We start from the raw sequence: 19,196 nt of genomic DNA on the forward strand, positions 1-19,196 counted from the left end.
AGAGGGAAAAAATGTTACTGCCTACTATAGTGGGTTTGCTATAGAAAATGAAGATGCACAATATACACTCAGTATGCTTGGTGCGTACACAGGAGATGCAGGAGACTCACTAAGAAAACATGTCGATATGAAATTTTCAACTACTGATGTTGACAATGATAATGATATTACGAAAGATTGTGCTGTTATATATCAGAGTGGATGGTGGTTTAATAAGTGCATCGAAAGGTAAGATATAACATATTACACAGTAATATATGGTTATTGTTAAAATTTATTTTTTTTTAAATATAGCAATTTAAATGGTGTTTATGATGAAGAAACGAAAGGTATTGTTTGGAATAAATGGCATGGCTTTTCTAGTTTATACAAATCTGTGAATATGGCTATACGTCCCGTAAGAACTTAAATAATTGGGAAAATATAAAACAAGTATATATTTTATATAATAATAATACAGATTTCAATAAAGTTGAAGACATTCTGTACTAATTTTATTTTATATTCAAATGGTTATAAATTTTCCTGTTGAATTCTGCAAAATCGTATTAATTGTTATTTAATTGAATTTTTCGTGTCCCAGAACAAGAAAAGATTATATCATCAAGCAATGTCAGCTAGATAAGCAATTAAATAGAAAAGCACAGGTACGAGTAAATTGCTTCAAAAAAATGCAATTGTTGTGAAAAAGATGTCAAAAATCTGTGCGGTAGATCCAAGCAAAACTAAGTCAAAAGAGCAACGAGAATAAGTAGAATTCCAAAAGGAAAAGGTGAAACTATGAATGGTTAAATGAAAAACTTTTATCTAAAATATCGCAAAAATTAAAAAAAATAAACAATATATATATATACATATATACTGTATATATAACGTAACCCAAAAATGCCTCAAGCAAAAGTTCAGTAATTAAAACTGTCATGGTTGCAAAATGATTCAACAATGTAACTGCATCAAACAATGGACACAATTTGGCATGGTCCCCCTTAAATGCTACGAGTGGCCATGGTCGAATTTTTTTTTCTAGTAGTAGTAATTGCAATTATTGTTGTGCAACTGGAAGTGGAAGAGTACTTGTCGAAGATGGCAGTGTAGAGCGGCAAAAAAATAAAATGTCCAAACGAATTAGTTTCCCTTTTGGTTATTATATACTTTTCTTTTTTTTTGCACTACCCCCTGTATTATATATTTTTCTTTTTACCAGTAGCTGACATTTTGTTTCAAAACCACAATCCACTCAGTTGACACAATCGATGCGTTAAGTTCAGAACACTTCTGTTCCGGAACGGAATATGGGTCACTTTGTATATAGCCTGAAATGCATTTAGATTGTTTTTACTTTTTGAAGAGCTATGAATTTTTGAAGGTATTTTGAATATTTAAATGGCGAAATTAATTTTGAAAATAGTGCTTTTTTTGTAATCAAAGGAAACAGTTAAATAATTGTGAGCAATACAAAGTATTATTAATAAATTTATTTTAAGAAAAATTAAAAAATGTTGGGTATATAAAAAATATATTAAATAGAAATTATTGCAGGAGAATACATTTTTTTGGTACAAAAATAAATAAATAAAATTTTAAATGATACTTGGAAAAAAAAAATTCAATCAAGAAAGATGAATTTTTCACATTGAGCATCCATGCCTTCTGGTGGTTTGTATACGCAAAGTAATATATATAATATGTTACTTTGTGCTAACTCAAGGGTCCACAGTTCACACCTTAGTCAGTTTATAAAAAGAAGTAAGGTATAACACTTTGGACTGAATGTCATTGACTTTTTATGAATAATTTGGTCTTTTTACGATTAAAAGAGGTTTCCTGACCTAATGCCATCCAAAAATTATAAACGAAAAATGAAAACAACAGATTCTTTCACTGACCACTAAAAGACAAATTTTAAAAGCTATTAAAAATAAGCTAAAGAGATTATTTAGTTCCAATATTTAATATACATATATGTTTAATTAGTATCCTACATTTTCTCATTGCAACCGCCTTACTTAAAGCTTTAAGGAAAAAAGAGAGAGAAAATATAAATGACAACAACCTGACATATAAATTGTTAGAAGTTTACAGTTTAGGTAAGAACAACAGGAATATTCACTCTGTCTTGCAAAGTCATTGCAATGTACACGAGATACAAGAATACTCCACTAAAATTGCAAGAATGCAACGTCAAAATGAAACAGCTGTTTTTGCAGCATATCAGATGCACATGAGAAGCAAGACATATCAAAACAGCTGTTTTTTTCTTACAACACTACAATAATTTGGAAACCTGTAGTGAGAGGATTTATGCAGTTCTACAGAGAGAATTCCACTGTCTATACCAGTACTTGTTTAAGATCCCTCAGTAAAAATGCTTAAAGCATGCTTACCAAGAAATCACATATCTTTCATATTCAGATTTTTCAAAAAGATTTGAAATGTGTGCCAAAAAAGTTTGGTGATTATATGGCTGAGACGAACGGGGCTCAGATCTTCTTGGCATAATCTTCGTCATATTTTAGAAAGTGGTATGGTGTGGGTAACTGGTGTCTTACAAATATTAGACATCTCGCTTGAGTAAAGGAATCAACTTGGATTCAGTTGCGATTTTTGATAACACAATATATTACAGTACGCTATTAGACGAAGTAAGATCTGCAAGCTAATACTTTATCTTAGAATCATTTTCTATTATGTACACTATTTGTCACAACAGTGGGTATTACACTTATATCAAGCTTTGGTATAAGTACTCAAGTGCTTGAGTATTGATATCCATTAAGGAGTTAAATTTAAGTTTGGGTGATATTGGGTTACGTGACATGGAGCCTACAGAAATGTGGTAGGTAATAGAGGTTATCAATAATACCGATTATAGAAACACAAATTTAGATAAAAATTTGTATCTGAGTTTGATATTTTTTTACAATTATAATTGTTGTTGTTCCACGTTGCAAATTCAGAAGCGAATATTTATGCAATTGCTGAATAGTTTTAAAAACTTTTGAATTGATGCAGAATGAGTTTCGAGTGGTTTTAAAGCGGTTGAGTTTGGTCATCAACAGTTGGAAAAGTCCAACTCTAGTAGTTAGAAACCGCATAAAGTTTTTTGGGATTGAATTACAAACAAATCAAAAAAAAAAATTTTAAAAAGTAAAGAAAATAGAAAAAGATTGCTATATTTTAAATTAAATTAAAATTGAGTACTCAGTTTTGAGTTCACAGTTTTTATTGACGATAATGAATAATTCCGAATGATTGATATTTTAAATCATTAAAGTTTGGTTGCAATAAAAACTATTCATGTCTAGAGTAGAATATAGAAACATATGATTACTGAAGACTTTCATTTAAAAAACTATATAATCTTTAAAATATCCTATTTAAAAGCAGTATGCTGTATACATTATATATTTAGTATTTAATAAAATACAAATTTAATAACATTTTTCCTTAAGCATAATTTTTTTTGATATTAAGTCGAACTTTTAACATATGATGAAAGTAAAGTCCTTGCCAAAGTTCCAGATACGTTAAATTGTAAAAGTCAATAGCATTATGTGTCAATAGCATTACGAGTAACTGCATATATCTATGTATGTTACATATTGATATATATGAATGTATATCTAAAATTTTATATAAATGGATGAAATGAAAGTAACTCAGCAAATGCGTCAACTTTTGAATTAAGTTTTGTTGTTTAGTGAAACTAGAAAAAAGCTGAACTTTTAACTTCGAATGTATCTCGAGTTTCGATACATTTAGAGTCGAGGAAAATGGCGACACATTGCAGTAAAACATGACAGGTGTGTGTCGTTCCAAATGTGATTGACAAGTTACAAAGCGATAAAGTTTTCATGGAAAATAAGTTTTATAATTTACACATGGAGCTAGTCTGTTAGTAGAAAAGTTTTAGTAGAATTGTTTTAAAATCTTGACTTTCAATTTAATTCAACGTAAATCTTATAAATTCGAATCTTTAGTTTATAGCAATAAAGTTTTAAAATTAAAATTTCTGCACTTAGAAAATTAATCCTTTTATTATTTAATTAATCTTAGATTGGGTTAACCTTCTTAGTTTTGATACATATACTATTATTCCAATGAATAATAGTACATGTATCAACTAGTATAATCCCAACTAGTATAACTCCTAGATAACTCCTGTAAACATGAAATCAGTCTAGAAAATAGTTTCTTCATTACGTTTAAAATAATCTTTAATATTCTGCAGAAATAGAGTAAGTACTAGAGAAGAAAAAGAACAAAAAGAAAGAAGAGTAGAGCGAAAGAGAGGCGAAGAAAGGAAAGCGGATGAAAAATGAACTGAAGGACATTTTTTTTTAATAGAAAAGCTCTAGTTATAAGAAATAACTTATTTTCGAATTTAATGATGATTAAATCTATGCATTTCTATACTATTATGACTACTGAATAATACATTGTAATACAATTTTTTTTAAACTGATTATATGATCATGCTTTATTACTAATACTTAGCTTTTCTTTAAGTAGGGATCTGCAAGATCGTAAAGCAATAAAATATGCTCTTCTTCTCTCCCTTACGTATTTTGTTCGACAAAGTTACTTATATAGTATTATCAAACTGTGTACTTTTTCTTTGTGATCAAAACTCCACGTTCTGGAGCTTAGTCAGGGCCTCATAACCATATGTTATGGTTACAAAGCCATGCCCTCAGTATATTGCTCAATGCCAAAATTTGGATAACAGTGATGGCTAGCAACTGAAATTATTCTGAACTGATGATATGATGTTTTGTTATTGATATGCAGTTTTTCTTTTAGTAGATGTTTGAAAGATCGTTCCATAAATGTACGTCTTTCGCTTTTTACATATTCTTTCCAATTCATTTTCTTATCTGCAGTGGCCTAGTTATAAAAGTGGCCTTAGTTTTGTCCACGTCCAGATTTATTTGAAAGTAATAAATTTATTCATTTATTATTTTACAACCTGATTTTTATATGTATATTGACTCAGATGTGGTTTAAAGTGAATACAAAAACCCTACTATATATCTTATTATTAATATAAGATCTTTGACAGTTTATTAAATATTAATTAACTATGGAAATTTTGATAATGGACACTTCTATTCAAAGAATTCTCTCCTGAATGGTTAGTTTTTTTCTAAACGAATTTTTTTTATTTTAGTATTATTTGTTAGAACTTAACTCTATTGGTTGAGTGACGTTCTTTAATAAACATAAATTGGCTGACAATGGCTATCCACTCAAAAGGGTTTTCAGTGTAATAAACATATGCTCTATGTAAATTATGTAAAATTATAAAAAATTCTATAATTTTGCAAGTGCTGTTTGATTTTTTTTTTATTTTGATCCACTTTGGCGTATAGACCTATTGTGTTAGTGCTGCATGGATAATAACAAATAAACGAATGCACTATATTTTCAAACTTGTTTCTTAATTATTTTTCTGTAGTCATTTTATATGGATACTAATATCATATATTTAGCCAATTCTATATATTTTTTGGATTCAACTGTATGAGTACATGCAGAGCACTAACTTTGCTATGCAAAATTATGCTTGAAAATTGGAACACTAATTTGGATATTAGCAGATAAACAGAAATGAAAAAGTCATATATATTTAATATATCAAAAATATATCAAAAATATATTTATATAGTATCTGAACTATTTTGTAGTGTATTTCAAAAATTTCAACTAATTTGATAATTTTTTTTTATAATATTAAAGACAATAAAAATCTAATAACTGATTTTAGAATAAAAACGGCTAATATACATAGTATATATAACATATGTAATATATAACATACCTTCTGCCTAAAAAGTACTCGGATTTTGTAAATAAAACACATAAATTTAAATTGTATTCCAAATTTATTTTATCTCCTTCAAAATTTGCTCCTTCTGAAGCGATACACATGTGCCAACTCTTAACCCAATCTTCCATACAGTTTTCGTAGGCCCGTGAAGGTATGGCTTTTAGTTCCTTCAGCGAATTCTCTTTTACCGATTCAATAGGTTCAAAACGCTTACCACGAAGGGGCAATTTGAGTTTCGGGAACAGGAAAATGTCGCACGGATCTAGATCTGGCGAATATGGTGCCTGAGCGATGACAGTGGTGCCTTGTTTGGCCAAAAAATCGCGTACAACAAGAATTTTTCATAGTAAAAATCGCTAAATGCACTTGAGGTAGTCTAACATTAACAGTTGCTGTAAACAAACTAATTGAAAAAAAAATTTTTGAAAAAGGTCTATTACTTAACGAGTAGTTAACAAACAACAAAATCCGGATACTTTTTAAGCAGAAGGTATATAATACAGTTCTTTTACAACTCGGACACCTTTTTGACCTCATGATCTCCGATTTGGCTGAAATTTTTTTATGGGCTCCTTTTATAAAATTAGAAGACCCGTATCTTGGGAAAAATTTTTATGATTTTTTCCTTAGAGATATGGACCCATGGGGTTTTGAAAATTGGCATAGTAGAAACATTTTCAAATGGCTATATCTCCAGTTCTGTAAAAGGTATATATGCATATATATACATAAACACTCAGAAAAATATGCTCTAACCATATACTAGTTAAATTGACCTGATAATTTTGTTAAAACAATTTTAGCTCATATCGTAAAGAAGATATGAAAACCAACATGTAAAGTATGGTTGTACCAACCCTATGCATCGAGTAAGAATATTTTGATCTGTGATTTAGTTAAAATCTAATTGAATCAACCAAATTATTTTTCTGAGTGCATATATAACATTTCTAATATTATTTATAAATCATTTGACGTCATTATACATTAACATATTTATTATTAGAAATGAATTAATTGCTTCAAATAAATTTAAGATATTCATTTGAGTGCATACGTTGTTAGATATATGAAAACTTAACGAAGTCTGTAGTAATGAATCAGTTTTTGGACCAAAGTCTGCAATACAATATGCAATGAAAGTAATTTATAATTAACCTTTGATGAGGTATTGCATATTGAAGTGAAGAATAAATTTGTATTTACATTTGTAAGTTTCGTAGTGCACTAATCCAAAAAAAAAATTAATGGTTTATTTAAAGACTAAATTAACTTTGACGTAGTTTACTGGCGTTATGTTTTATTTAAAATACGGATTTCGATATTAGACTAGGAAAGAAAAACAAAAACGAAATGCAATTCCCTGCTTTCACAATGAAAATTCTGAAACAAAGTTAAGCAAATGCACATAATGCGTGCCAGTAACACGTAAAGTGCATGTAAATTAAATATTGCTCATACGCAATGTTGGGTCTGTGAAAATCTACTTTCTGTGCACTTCAGCATTGCATTTGATGTACATGAAATTTGGGGAAAGGACGGGAACATGTTTTATTTTTCATTCTTAAGACAGCAAAATCATATTTGACTACAAATGCAACAATTTTCAACGCATGTAGGTATACACGTACGTGCATGTTTTTACGTGCACAAACAGAATAATGAAAAGCAAAAAAAACGAAATAAATGAAATAAAATATACAAAAAAATCTGTAAATGCTGAAAATGCACTGCTTTTAATGTATCTGTTTAGAATTTTAAAATTTTGTAAATATATTGCTTTATTTTGAAATATTGCTACATTTCCGGTAAGCATATTTGGTACTGATAAGGTTCGATATACTTTGATTTGATGTAAATATATATATAAACAATTGGTGTCACTAGTATTATGTTGGGTGAAGAATACTATTTACGGAGATAATTAATAATACACCAACCACACCTCACATAGTGTGTAAGTGCCGTACCATTTGGCATACTCTGTGAATACCCGGTTTTGGCTTCCAGAAGATATAGGTTTCTAAGAAGGTATTTCATTGGCAGCTTAACAGACTGTTCATCGATAAAGATGAATAACCTATTAAATTAACTAAATTCAACGGGATGAACGTGTTGGATTAAATCTATTTTTTTCAATCCAAGAGGTTTTTGCGAGGAATATAGTAGCAAAATGTTGAAGAATCGTAATTTGATGTACGTGTAAGTATTGTTATTGCCATAAGTACTACCTATTATTAATGCTTAGAATAGTTTGTATTTAATAAAATAAAGTTAAAAAAAAATGCACATGAAAAGTTATCTGATGGCCTGCCACTGCAACCAATAAATCAACTATGAATTCAATCGTTTTTTAATAGTTACTCGCAGTTTGTACTGTCCCAGATGCTACAGTTTGGTTTGTTGACACATTCATCAAGCAAAAAATGGGTCTTGTCAAAGAAGAAAATGCAATAATAAAAAAAATTATAATCTTAAAGTTCATATTCAAAACCCCAGTACCACATGTTCTACCTACATACTAGTAGATCAGTCAACTTCAGTTTTTACTGGATCTGACTTAGAATTTAGAGATGTAAACTCAAATACAAAATACTTTATAATCTACCTCAAATACTGAGCGCTTTGTGTATTGGATTAATTTCTAACTTTTTTGACGCTTCACTAACAGAAGTAAAATTTTTTAATATACTTACTTTTCGACAGTATTTAGTCGCTAGCATAGCTGTTACAGATCCTGTTTGTTCATATATCTTCGCAATTATACATATATTTCCAAAGATCATTTTTGAACACCCAACCAACGTATATTCTAAATACTACCAGATCAGCCGGTTTTAATTCTCATAAAATCGAAATTTGCATTTAGAGATGCAATATCAAATGCAAAATATTTCACTCAGATAGACATACGTAATGCACGAAATATACTTAACTATAGAATCCCCTTTTTTGTGATAAGTTTTGCTAATTTTAATGTGGTCAGTGTTTGTCAAGTGATGTATAATGTAAAATTGCTAACTACAAAAAGATAATATGTGATATCTGTACCTATACACGAAATCAGCTTATAGAATCATCACTTTCGGAGAAGTTTGTTAAGCCACATCTAAGATAAAATGACAATCTTTTGGGTAGATTTGAGGAATTAACCCAATCAATCTTTGGGTTTCTTTCTTCTCATTATAAAGTACTATTAATGATAAAATTTGTTACATATAGTGGAGGTCTGATTGTATTGGTCTTGCTCTATTGCTTAACTTTGACTACAACCATGGATATGTTGATAAAAAAATGAAGTCTTAATATCTTTAATTATTTCAAATTCTCCAAAATTGTTTTATAATAAGTATTACTTTGGGATTTGTTAAAAAATACATACCATGTACTCATGCTATAATCAGAAAGTACTGTTCCACTTATGTTACTGTAAGTTTACTTATAAAAGCGAAAGCTGAAGTGTATTTGCACGGTTCAAAGTGCAGTTGCAGCAGAAGTACACTCGGCTCACTACTATTTATGGAGGTTCATATTTATGAACATATTTCAAACTGCATAAATTCGAACGTAGAAATTCTATATTCTTGACTTTTTGTACATAACATATGCGCATTGTGTACGTTTATGCATATTGAAAATCTATTTTACTTAATATTGTGTAAGTTTGGCATGAATTCCTTGCCTTTATATTACAAAAGTAGCAAAATATACTATTTTTATTTTTTTTATAATATTAAAATTTTTTGTTATTCAATTCAAACAGATTTGGATGCATATCTACACATAGTGCATATATGGGCCATGCGTGCAGCATATGTATGCGTGCAGCATATGTAATGCAAGTAATATATGCATTTTTTTGTTAGTCTTTAGTTTGTTTTATTTTTTTTATTTTATAAATATTGTATATATCGTATTATATAAAGAAATATGAAGGAATTTATTTAATTTAAGCATATACATAGACATATTTTTAAAGTATTAAATAATTATTATATTATGGTTCTCTGCAATAGATTAGTTAATGTTCTAGAATAATTGGCGAGCGACAATAAATATTATATTGAAAAAATATATATGTTTGCTATATATTTGTTTTCGATCTCGATCTCTAGTTTCGAAAATTTCCTTAATATTTACAGCATATTATCTCTGTTACCGTAACAGGGAGCTGTATGTTTCCACTATTCACTGGAACAACTTTTGGCTTATTTAAATCGATATCTCGAAACCCAGACAAAGTCGAATTACGAATTTGAAACTTGCCATATAAAATCCAATGTATAATTCATATTATTTCATACCATAATTTATATACATTTTAAAATTGTTTTTTTATTATTATTAATAGATATTTTCACAATATAATTTTTGATAAAATTCATTTAATTTTAAATTAAAAAATTTTTATATCAAAGGATATGTGGATCTCCTACTCATTATTAAAGCCAACAGCTGATGAACAATTATTATAACAAAACCACAGTAAGGAGTTCTTTCCAAATTGAATTTTTAATCTTTAGATTAATACGATTGACTAAGTAGTAAGTATATATAATCATATAACCACAAAAGAATTTACTGTCTAAAGTAACATATGGTGTCCACCAGAACCATAATAGATGTTGAAAGAACCACTTGCATGATGATAAACGTGCAGGAAAGTGATTTGTCTAAAACCTTTACGTAATGCGAAGAAAATTATATCCATAAAATCAATCATTTCGATCACTTAGTATATATAAGCATGAATTTCAAGTGGTTTTTGCACAATGTTACCAAGTCCACATTGTAACATCTATATAGGTGTAAGGCCAAGCAAGCAATTGTATTCATAATATTTATATTATTCTTCTTACTATGTATAAGCTTGCAACAACTTGAGATGAATTATTTATTTGCAATAACAATTTCAAAGGTTTATGATGTCTTAAGATCCCATTTTAAGTACGAAAATCATTTAAGTTAATAATCGGTGAATTCTCCAGTGGTTGAACAGTGGAACTGAAAATGTAAAAAAAAAATAAATAATCGTTTCTTTAGTTATTTCATTTTATATATTGTTCAAGATACACATTAAAAGCAGATTAAGAAGACTTCACCGATAGAATGTCATATTTCCTGAAGCTACAAATCGCAACTAAAAAGTATTTTGATACTAAGCTATACATGCTAATATATTATACAATACAAGAATGCATTTTAGTTCCAATTACTTTATTCTTTTGTCTACTTTTACATTGTGCTTGCATATTAAAAGGGCTCTTAAGTTCATAGATATATGCATTTGGCATACCTACTTAAAAAAATATACATTAAAAATTCTTTCGTAATTTAATTTATAGATAGTTATTGGAAAATGCACTGTTATGACTATAGCTCAGCATAAATCTAATTGACAACAAGTTTCTAGACATATAATTAGTGTTTAAACATTTCTCAGTGTATACATATTTATAATCTCAGCGCGTAATTTACTTTTGAACCAAGTCCTCAAAGAGAAATGAAAGTTTTTGTTTTAATTTGTTCTTGAATCAATTTTTCGAAGAGGAAGTAAAAGTTTTTTCAATATAATATTTTGCTTCTTGAATTTTATAGGTAAAGCAAAGTTATTATTTTAAAAGTTTAGAGACCCCGTTTCAAAGATAGTGAATCTACGAACTTTTGGTAAGTAGACCATAAATGCCATGAAACTGGTACGTACTCTATTCTTTTTTGTATAGTTCGTCTGTTAAACTGATTTCAAGATTTAATAAAGCCAAAAGTGCGACAATAAAAGAGAATTCTAATATTTGGTACGTGTGAACATATATATATATCTTCTAGTAAATTAATATAGTATTTATTAGCAACATACCAGATTGATTATCGAAAATTTATTTCTTTGTGTTAATTATAGATAATATTTACATATTATCTGATTATTGTGGGTGTAAAATCGGTGTGAATAACACCTCCTGCCAATCCCATATATTGGTTTTGTAACTCAGTTAACAAAAATAGTTCAACTATTTAATTCAAAGGGCGTAAATAATAATTAATACGCTTTGTTTTAAATTTTTAAGCAAAGTTTATTTAATTTATATAGTTAAATAATTGATATCTACTTTTTCAGATATTTGTATTTTTATAATTTCCAACAGTTTACGTAGATTTTAGATGTCGATCTTCTTTGATGTTAGATTTTCTTCTTATATAAGTTTTAATATAAAAATTACTAAATAATATAATCATTATCATTGCCTGTGATAAATTTAAATATAGCAAAATCTTGGGATAAGTGCATCCCTTACTGATAAATAAAGCCCATAACTGATGGATTATTATTAAAATGAACTGGATAATTTGAGCTGTAGTAATAAACCGCTTCCACTTAGATGTTTTAATATTTGGATTTAAAGCACTGAAAAAATAATAACTGTACATAATAACATGTATAAATGCATTCAAATCCCCAGTAACAAGTTGATGACCACCAGTGCCGTAATATCGTGACACCATAACTCCTACCAAAACCATTAGAACATGATGATAAACATGTAGGAAAGTTATTTGTTTAAAGCTTTTTCGCAACACGAAGAAAATTGTGTCCATATAATCTATAATTTTCACTAAAAAATATAAATAACATAAAAAGAGTTCGAAGGATTTCAATCTATGTGTAACTGGTAAGCTTGTTATGCAACCAAAACTATGTTGATCTGGTACCCACAGAAGCTTAAAACCCTGAAAAAATAATATCGTTTCATTATTGCTCTAAACTCATTTTTATTTAATTTACCATCACTCCCATGTAAAGATTTACAAGAACCTGGAAAACATTATAGACTTGCATTAACAATTTCACATTAAATGGTTCACGATTTCTCATGAGGTAGGGTCCGATTTTGAGGACGAATAGAATGTAAGCAACCGTTACTGCAATAACTTTTACTGGTGAGCCTACAATTGGTATGTTTGTTGTTGTTTTCACTAATACAAAAATAATTATTAATAATTTTGCTTGATTTTCCAAATTTTTATTTGGTTACCGTAATGTCGTTCATCCCATTCTTTTATTTGTTTAAAAATATGCGTTAATATTAGAAACATTGCACTCACTGTCAGACTTCCTAGGTTGAAGAATGAAATAGAACTCAGTGCACTATTTGCGAAAGAATGCGTCTGATTAATTTAACTAAAGTATACTGAAATTGTATCTATATAATTTCACATTAAATACCATTGTTATATGCATTCAGCGACCTTCGTAATAAGTTTGCATAATTGGAATTTTAAAAAGTTGTGTTTTAAAATGGTTTCCGTATTTTAAAAAAATAATATAAATCATAGGTAAATATAAAAATATAATTTATTTTTTATGAGTAAATATTAATAATTAAGAAATAATTGCAGTGTTTACTAATAAGTTCGTAATAAGTTACTGTTTTTAAATAATTATTTCATCTGGATTAATATATATTTTTATACGAATATTAGTATCAGAGGCATATCTGAATCAATATCTTGACATAAACTGATGTTACGACTGTCATATGAGAGCCGATTTAAAGTCAACATTTTTGATGAGCATTTTAATGGTTTTAAGAAATTTCTACATTTACATATTACAGCTAAACGTTTTCAACTTTTATAAAATTAACAATATAGTCTCATAATACAGTCTAGCAGTTTGCCCAGTCTAGCTGTTCTTTGTTTCCAAGTGCAGGGCATGTACAACAAAAAATAGTTGCCGCTCTTTTGTATTTGAAGCACTATTTTAATAGCTCTTTGAGTATCCTCTTCAATAGCATAACAGTTCGTCTTCTAGCTAGTTCATAAATTTTTTTATTTTTCGTAATATTCCGATTTCTCGGAACTACGCCCCGATATATACAGTGACCTCTACTCAAAGTTGTTGAGCTTCTCTTGTTTTGTTTCAGCAAGTAAGAGTTAGTTGTGGCTGATATCGCAGACTGCATAGCTTGACTTTCTGATAAAACAGCGATGTTGTTTTTATGATATATGTATATCATATACATTTTACAAAATGCTGTGCAAATAAAATTTGATTAAGAGAGCAAGTTTATTTTAATATTTTTTGTACTTACTGTGATAAAATTATTATTATTATTATTAATTTCTGCGGTCATCAATTAGTTGCCAAAGTTCTTCTCAGAGCCATTCTTTCGCTTCTTTGTTCATATACTCCAGGGTTTCGACACAAATGTTTTGTAGTTGGGATTTAACACTACGCCAGGTATCATTAATATTTGAGGTAGCTCTGGTGTTGTGCATTTTATTGATTTTTTGTGTCACATTAGTCCGAAGGGCGTGATTATTTAATCTGGATACGCTAAATTTTTTTTGATTGCTTTACAGCTTGATTACCATGAGAAGAAAAGGATACTTCTTCTCCTTTAGCTTGATTTCAGCTATGATATGTAAATATGGTGTTCATTACTAACATCTATGCTACGCTTATAGCGGACATCATTCACTACCTTAAAGATTTTGTAGGTGATAGAAATGCTGTCAATTTGAATAGCAGTGTCACTTCGTGGCAATATCCAGAAGACCTTATGACAGGATTTGTGAGGGAAGAGGAAGAAGAGAAATCTGACTTCATTCGATCTTTTAAGTTCAGATGCATGCTTGCCCATTATATGTTCGTAATTTGCATTGTCTGGTCTCAGCTGCGCATTCAAAGCTCGCATTAAAAGCATAATATCGTTGCGATTCGCTTCTAGCAGTGTTAGATCTAAAATTGGCTGTAGAACTCTTCTTTCTCTTCCAGGTTCTTTCTATTCTCTGCTGGGGTATAACATTGGACGACGGTGATTTACCTATGTTAAGAAAGAATTTTTCTTTTTAAGCTTTTTTGGAACACACTTTTTTAACTACAAGTGTGTTCTCTGCAGTTGCATGAATTGAATAATTTATTTAATGGAAAAGGCCAGATTTTATAACCTAAAAATTGTAGTATTTCACATAAAGAATGCGTTATTCCATACAAGTTTGGTAATTCACTAAAAGCTTGTCCAGCTTGATGGATATACTCCAACACTTACCATAATCTCCAGATCTGGTATCTTCTGATAATTATTTATTCCGTTCTCTATAAATTTTTATAAGCGTGATATTTTGCTTCTGCAATGCTATATTTTAAACTGAAACGATCTGGTCTTTTGCCATTGAAGCAGCGGTATAATAGCACACTACCCAGTCAGTAGTTCAATAATAATACGAACTGCTGTCATTCCTGTTTGATCGAAGATTTTGGAAACCTTACAAAATTTGTAATTAGTCCATAAATCATTTGCCACCCCGATGATGAAGTCTTTTATACTCCTAAACACTTTATAAATCGGGGTTTGCATCAATGAATCAGTCTTATTTATGTGCAATTCAAAATTTTTAATATAAACCCAAGAAATAAAAAACATTGTGGTGTTCAATGTCCATCAGTAAAACACAACATTTCATAATAATCCTTGATTTTATTCTATTGGATTTGCTTGTTTTTATGGTCATCTGACAATCTATAGGAATAGCGATATTTATGTGACGAGTTGTACTTTTTTTTATCATGGTACCATTAACTCCTCTTCGATCATAGAGCCTTAACGAATTGTACAAGATTGTATTATTCTGGTTGCCTATATCGCCCATATCACAGCGTGAAAGACGTACCTGTCACGTCCTGGAGATCCCAACTCCAAATTTTTCTGGCAGGATAGAGACTGAAATTTTTGTTTCAAAGTCAGAGTATTAGTGACATGTATTCAGCAGCATATCTCAGATCAGTTGCGACCCATCCTTTTAATTTCATCAAAATTGTATGGTGTTCGTATTTAACTGGTTACTGGTCTTAATTCTATATAGTTTAAGTCCACTTTTAACTACCAGGCTTGAAAAAATATACATAGCTGTAAAAAAAAAATAATTTTTTTATGTATTTATTTTTTTATTTTTTTATATATTTTTATATCCAAGGTTAAGGTCATTATCGATTTGCTCACACAAAACTTGGCTTACGAAAAGTTCGTTAAAAATTCTTCAGAGTACATGTGTTAAATTTCACGATTTAGAGAAAACATAAAGATTAAAAACTTACCTTACAAAAGGATGACATTTCGACAATACAACATATGGAACAAAAAGCTAAAAGCCATCCAGACCATTAAAGCTGTGGTGTGAACAGTATCGACGATGATATTTTGATTTTCTTTCTATTCGAAGAAGAATGATTATATTATGTTTCCTGTTCATAAATAGTATCAAACAGAGCATTTTTCAAAGCGCATCGTTAGCTGATAGATCGCTTATAGATCACCGAGTAATTTACTGCATATATGAACATTTTTTTAATTACGAAGCCACTGAGATAAATAAGTCTCTTCCAGAATTATGGCATATAACATCGAAAACATTCTCTATTGAATGTCAAAATTAGTTCATACTAAATTTTTAAATAAAATATATATCATCATTTATTTATTTAATTTTTCGCATTTATTTTTTAGATCCATCTATTTTTAAAATATTTAATGTGCTTACAAAGTTTTTATGTGCTTATTTTCACTGATAGAACTTTTCTTTACGTAGGTTTTAATGTAGAAGTTACTAAATAATATGAGCATTATTGTCGCCTGTGATAAACTTAAAAAAAGAAGAGTCAATGGATACGTACATCCTTTAACGATAAGTAATGGCCATAACTGATGGAGTATTATTATAATGAATTGGACAATTTGAGCTGTAGTAATAAACCGCTTCCACTTAGAAGTTTTAATGTTTGCATTTGAAGCACTCAAAAAATAATAACTATACATAATAACATGTATAAATGCGTTGAGATTTCCGAGAACGTTGTGATGGCCACCAGTACCATAATAATGTATAACCATAGTTGATGAAAGAACCATTAGAACATGATGATAAACGTGGAGAAAAGTTATCTGTTTAAAGCTTTTACGCAACACAAAGAATATTGTGTCCATATAGTCTGTAATTTTAATGAAACAATATAGGTAAGTCAAATGGGCTTCAAGTGGCTTCAATCTATGTGTATCTGGTAAGCTTGTTATGCAACCAGGGTTATACTGATCGGGGACCCAAAGAAAAACGGTAGCCTAACAGGTGATATAGTTTCACTAATGCGTAAAAGTCAACTTTATTTAACTTACCCTTACTCCCATGTAAAGGTTTATAAAAACTTGAAAAACATTATAGACTTGCATTAACAATTTCACATTAAATGGTTCACGATTTCTCATCAGGTAGGGTCCGATTTTGAGGACGAATATAATGTAAGCAACCGTTAGTGCAATAACTTGTACTGGTGAACCCACAATTGGTAGGTTTGTTGTTGTTTTCACTAATACAAAAATAATTATTAATAATATTGCTTGATTTTCCAAATTTTTATTTGGTTACCGTAATTTCGTTCATCCCATTCTTTTATTTGTTTAAAAATATGCGTTAATATCAGAAACATTGCATTCACTGTTCGCACTTAATATCTTGAACAATTAAACTAAAATAAACGAGAATATTTTTTGAGCTATTATATATATCTTTTAAAATAAATCTTTAAATATATTAACAGCGACCTATAGGTCGTTATAATTAGCATTTTTTTAAATCGTTTCGAATAAGTTGCATATACGCTTAGAAAAATATTTCCTACAAGGAGAGAATAATGTTATTATTCAAAACATTTGTAATACATTTTAATAATACTATAACGCAATATTATATTATATATTAAAATATCAGTTTTTCGATTTCTTATTGTAATATGTAGAACTAAAATGATGATTATGACTTAAACAACTTGTTTATAAGCACTAAAAAGCTTTTATTTAGGGTATGTTCAATTCATTTACATTTGGATAATATTTGAATCTCATTCTAACCTCATTGGTACTCATTTATACAGAATGAGATCCAATGGATCTCATTTTTGCTTGAGATTTTGTATGCAAAAATGAGTCATTTGCTTCTCATCTTTGATTTTTGACCAAAACGAGCCATTTGAGGCCAGTTTAAATTTGTTTTTTTTTATAATTGTAGGAAAACGACGAAAGATGTTTTATTTAATAGCCCTGGCATGATCATCATGTAATATATTTCATAGATAATAGTTAGTTAATTACTTTAATATATACCATTTCATATTTAAATAATAAAATAGTTGTATAATATTAATCAATTATTTGGAGAATTTTTTTTTAAATTTTTAAATTTTAGGTAGTGGCGTTAAATAAAAATATTTAAAATTGAGCGAAACTGTTTGGTATATTGTATTTTAAATGAAAACAAGCAACATTCTTTTAATTTTAAATAAAATAATCTGCATATTAAATTTATTTAATGATTAAATTATTTTAAGTTTTGTTGTTTTTCTTTGCAATTTAATTATATACTGAATAGTAAGTGTGATTGTACTCCAAGTATTATTACACAACATTTATATTCATTAAAATAAATATAAAATTGTTTCAATTGCTTGAATTATTTAATTAGAAAGACAAACTAAATTAGAAAAATTAATTAATGGAATTTTGTTCAATATGATGCTATTGAAAATAAATTTAATAAAAAAAATAATATTTATATTGTGATTAAATTTATTATTACGTTTGCCATGTTTTGTGTAGGTTCTACATATTATTAGCTAAACTACAGGAAGATGAGAAAGGTGCTTCCTCAAACGGTCCATAGGGAAACAGATACCAGTACCCTTAGCGAAACGTCTATAGAAGTAACAGTATGGTTAAACTGCCTGTTTTTCAATGTTCTTTTGACGGGAACTTAACATATAACAGATTAAAGTCTGTAAGTTGATTTAGCCCGCCGATTTCAAATTTATAATTACACCATTTCCTTTCTCTATAGCTTTATTTTGTAGTCAAATAGAGTAATTTGTATCTGTAAATGGCGATAATACAGCTGCATCTTCTGTGCAGTCCATTTTTGAGTTAATCATGAAAATTGAGATATCATTTTCATGGTTAAGAAATATAACCGTAAAGTAGCTTTCAGGACATAAAGATGGGTCAGATATAGATTAATCCAAGGGAGATTGAAGGTAGAAATGTTGATTTTGGTGGCAAATGGCGTCAGTTCAGTATTTGTCAAGTTAAAGTTTACTCAACACTTTGCGATAGAAGTGCTAATTTTCAGTAGACTCGACTTTATAATATCGCTTATTAAGCCAGGGAATATTATTCACAATTAACAGTCAGTTCTAGCTGATGTGTTCTTATATTAATATGTTCAGTTATGGATGTACTGCCTAGTGAAGTCTGAATAATTCCAAACATTATTATTCATTTTCGGACCGATTTTGCCTAGTGAATTTTCGATAGATTTTGTACTA

General features: G+C 29.0%; 3 protein-coding genes across 3 annotated transcripts; 1 reads left to right on the forward strand and 2 right to left on the reverse strand.

Moving 5' to 3' along the window:
- Nucleotides 1-6: 6 nt before the first annotated feature.
- Nucleotides 7-422, forward strand: LOC119684230 (fibrinogen-like protein 1). Its single transcript, XM_038098234.1, has 2 exons — nt 7-228; nt 295-422. Exons 1-2 carry the CDS (start codon nt 74-76, stop codon nt 407-409), a joined length of 270 nt encoding a protein of 89 aa, XP_037954162.1. The 5' UTR covers nt 7-73; the 3' UTR covers nt 410-422.
- An 11,551-nt stretch (nt 423-11,973) lies between these two features.
- LOC119683989 (elongation of very long chain fatty acids protein F-like) lies at nt 11,974-13,002 on the reverse strand. The gene is made up of 3 exons (XM_038097898.1): nt 12,862-13,002; nt 12,612-12,802; nt 11,974-12,556 (listed from the first exon to the last, which is right to left on the reverse strand). Exons 1-3 carry the CDS (start codon nt 12,920-12,922, stop codon nt 11,975-11,977), a joined length of 834 nt encoding a protein of 277 aa, XP_037953826.1. The 5' UTR covers nt 12,923-13,002; the 3' UTR covers nt 11,974.
- A 3,363-nt stretch (nt 13,003-16,365) lies between these two features.
- LOC119674378 (elongation of very long chain fatty acids protein F-like) lies at nt 16,366-17,309 on the reverse strand. The gene is made up of 3 exons (XM_038085513.1): nt 17,249-17,309; nt 16,999-17,189; nt 16,366-16,944 (listed from the first exon to the last, which is right to left on the reverse strand). Exons 1-3 carry the CDS (start codon nt 17,307-17,309, stop codon nt 16,366-16,368), a joined length of 831 nt encoding a protein of 276 aa, XP_037941441.1.
- Nucleotides 17,310-19,196: the final 1,887 nt, after the last annotated feature.

The sequence above is a fragment of the Teleopsis dalmanni genome, chromosome 2, assembly GCF_002237135.1.
Source record: "Teleopsis dalmanni isolate 2A chromosome 2, ASM223713v2, whole genome shotgun sequence".
NCBI classification, from domain to species: Eukaryota; Metazoa; Arthropoda; class Insecta; order Diptera; family Diopsidae; genus Teleopsis; species Teleopsis dalmanni.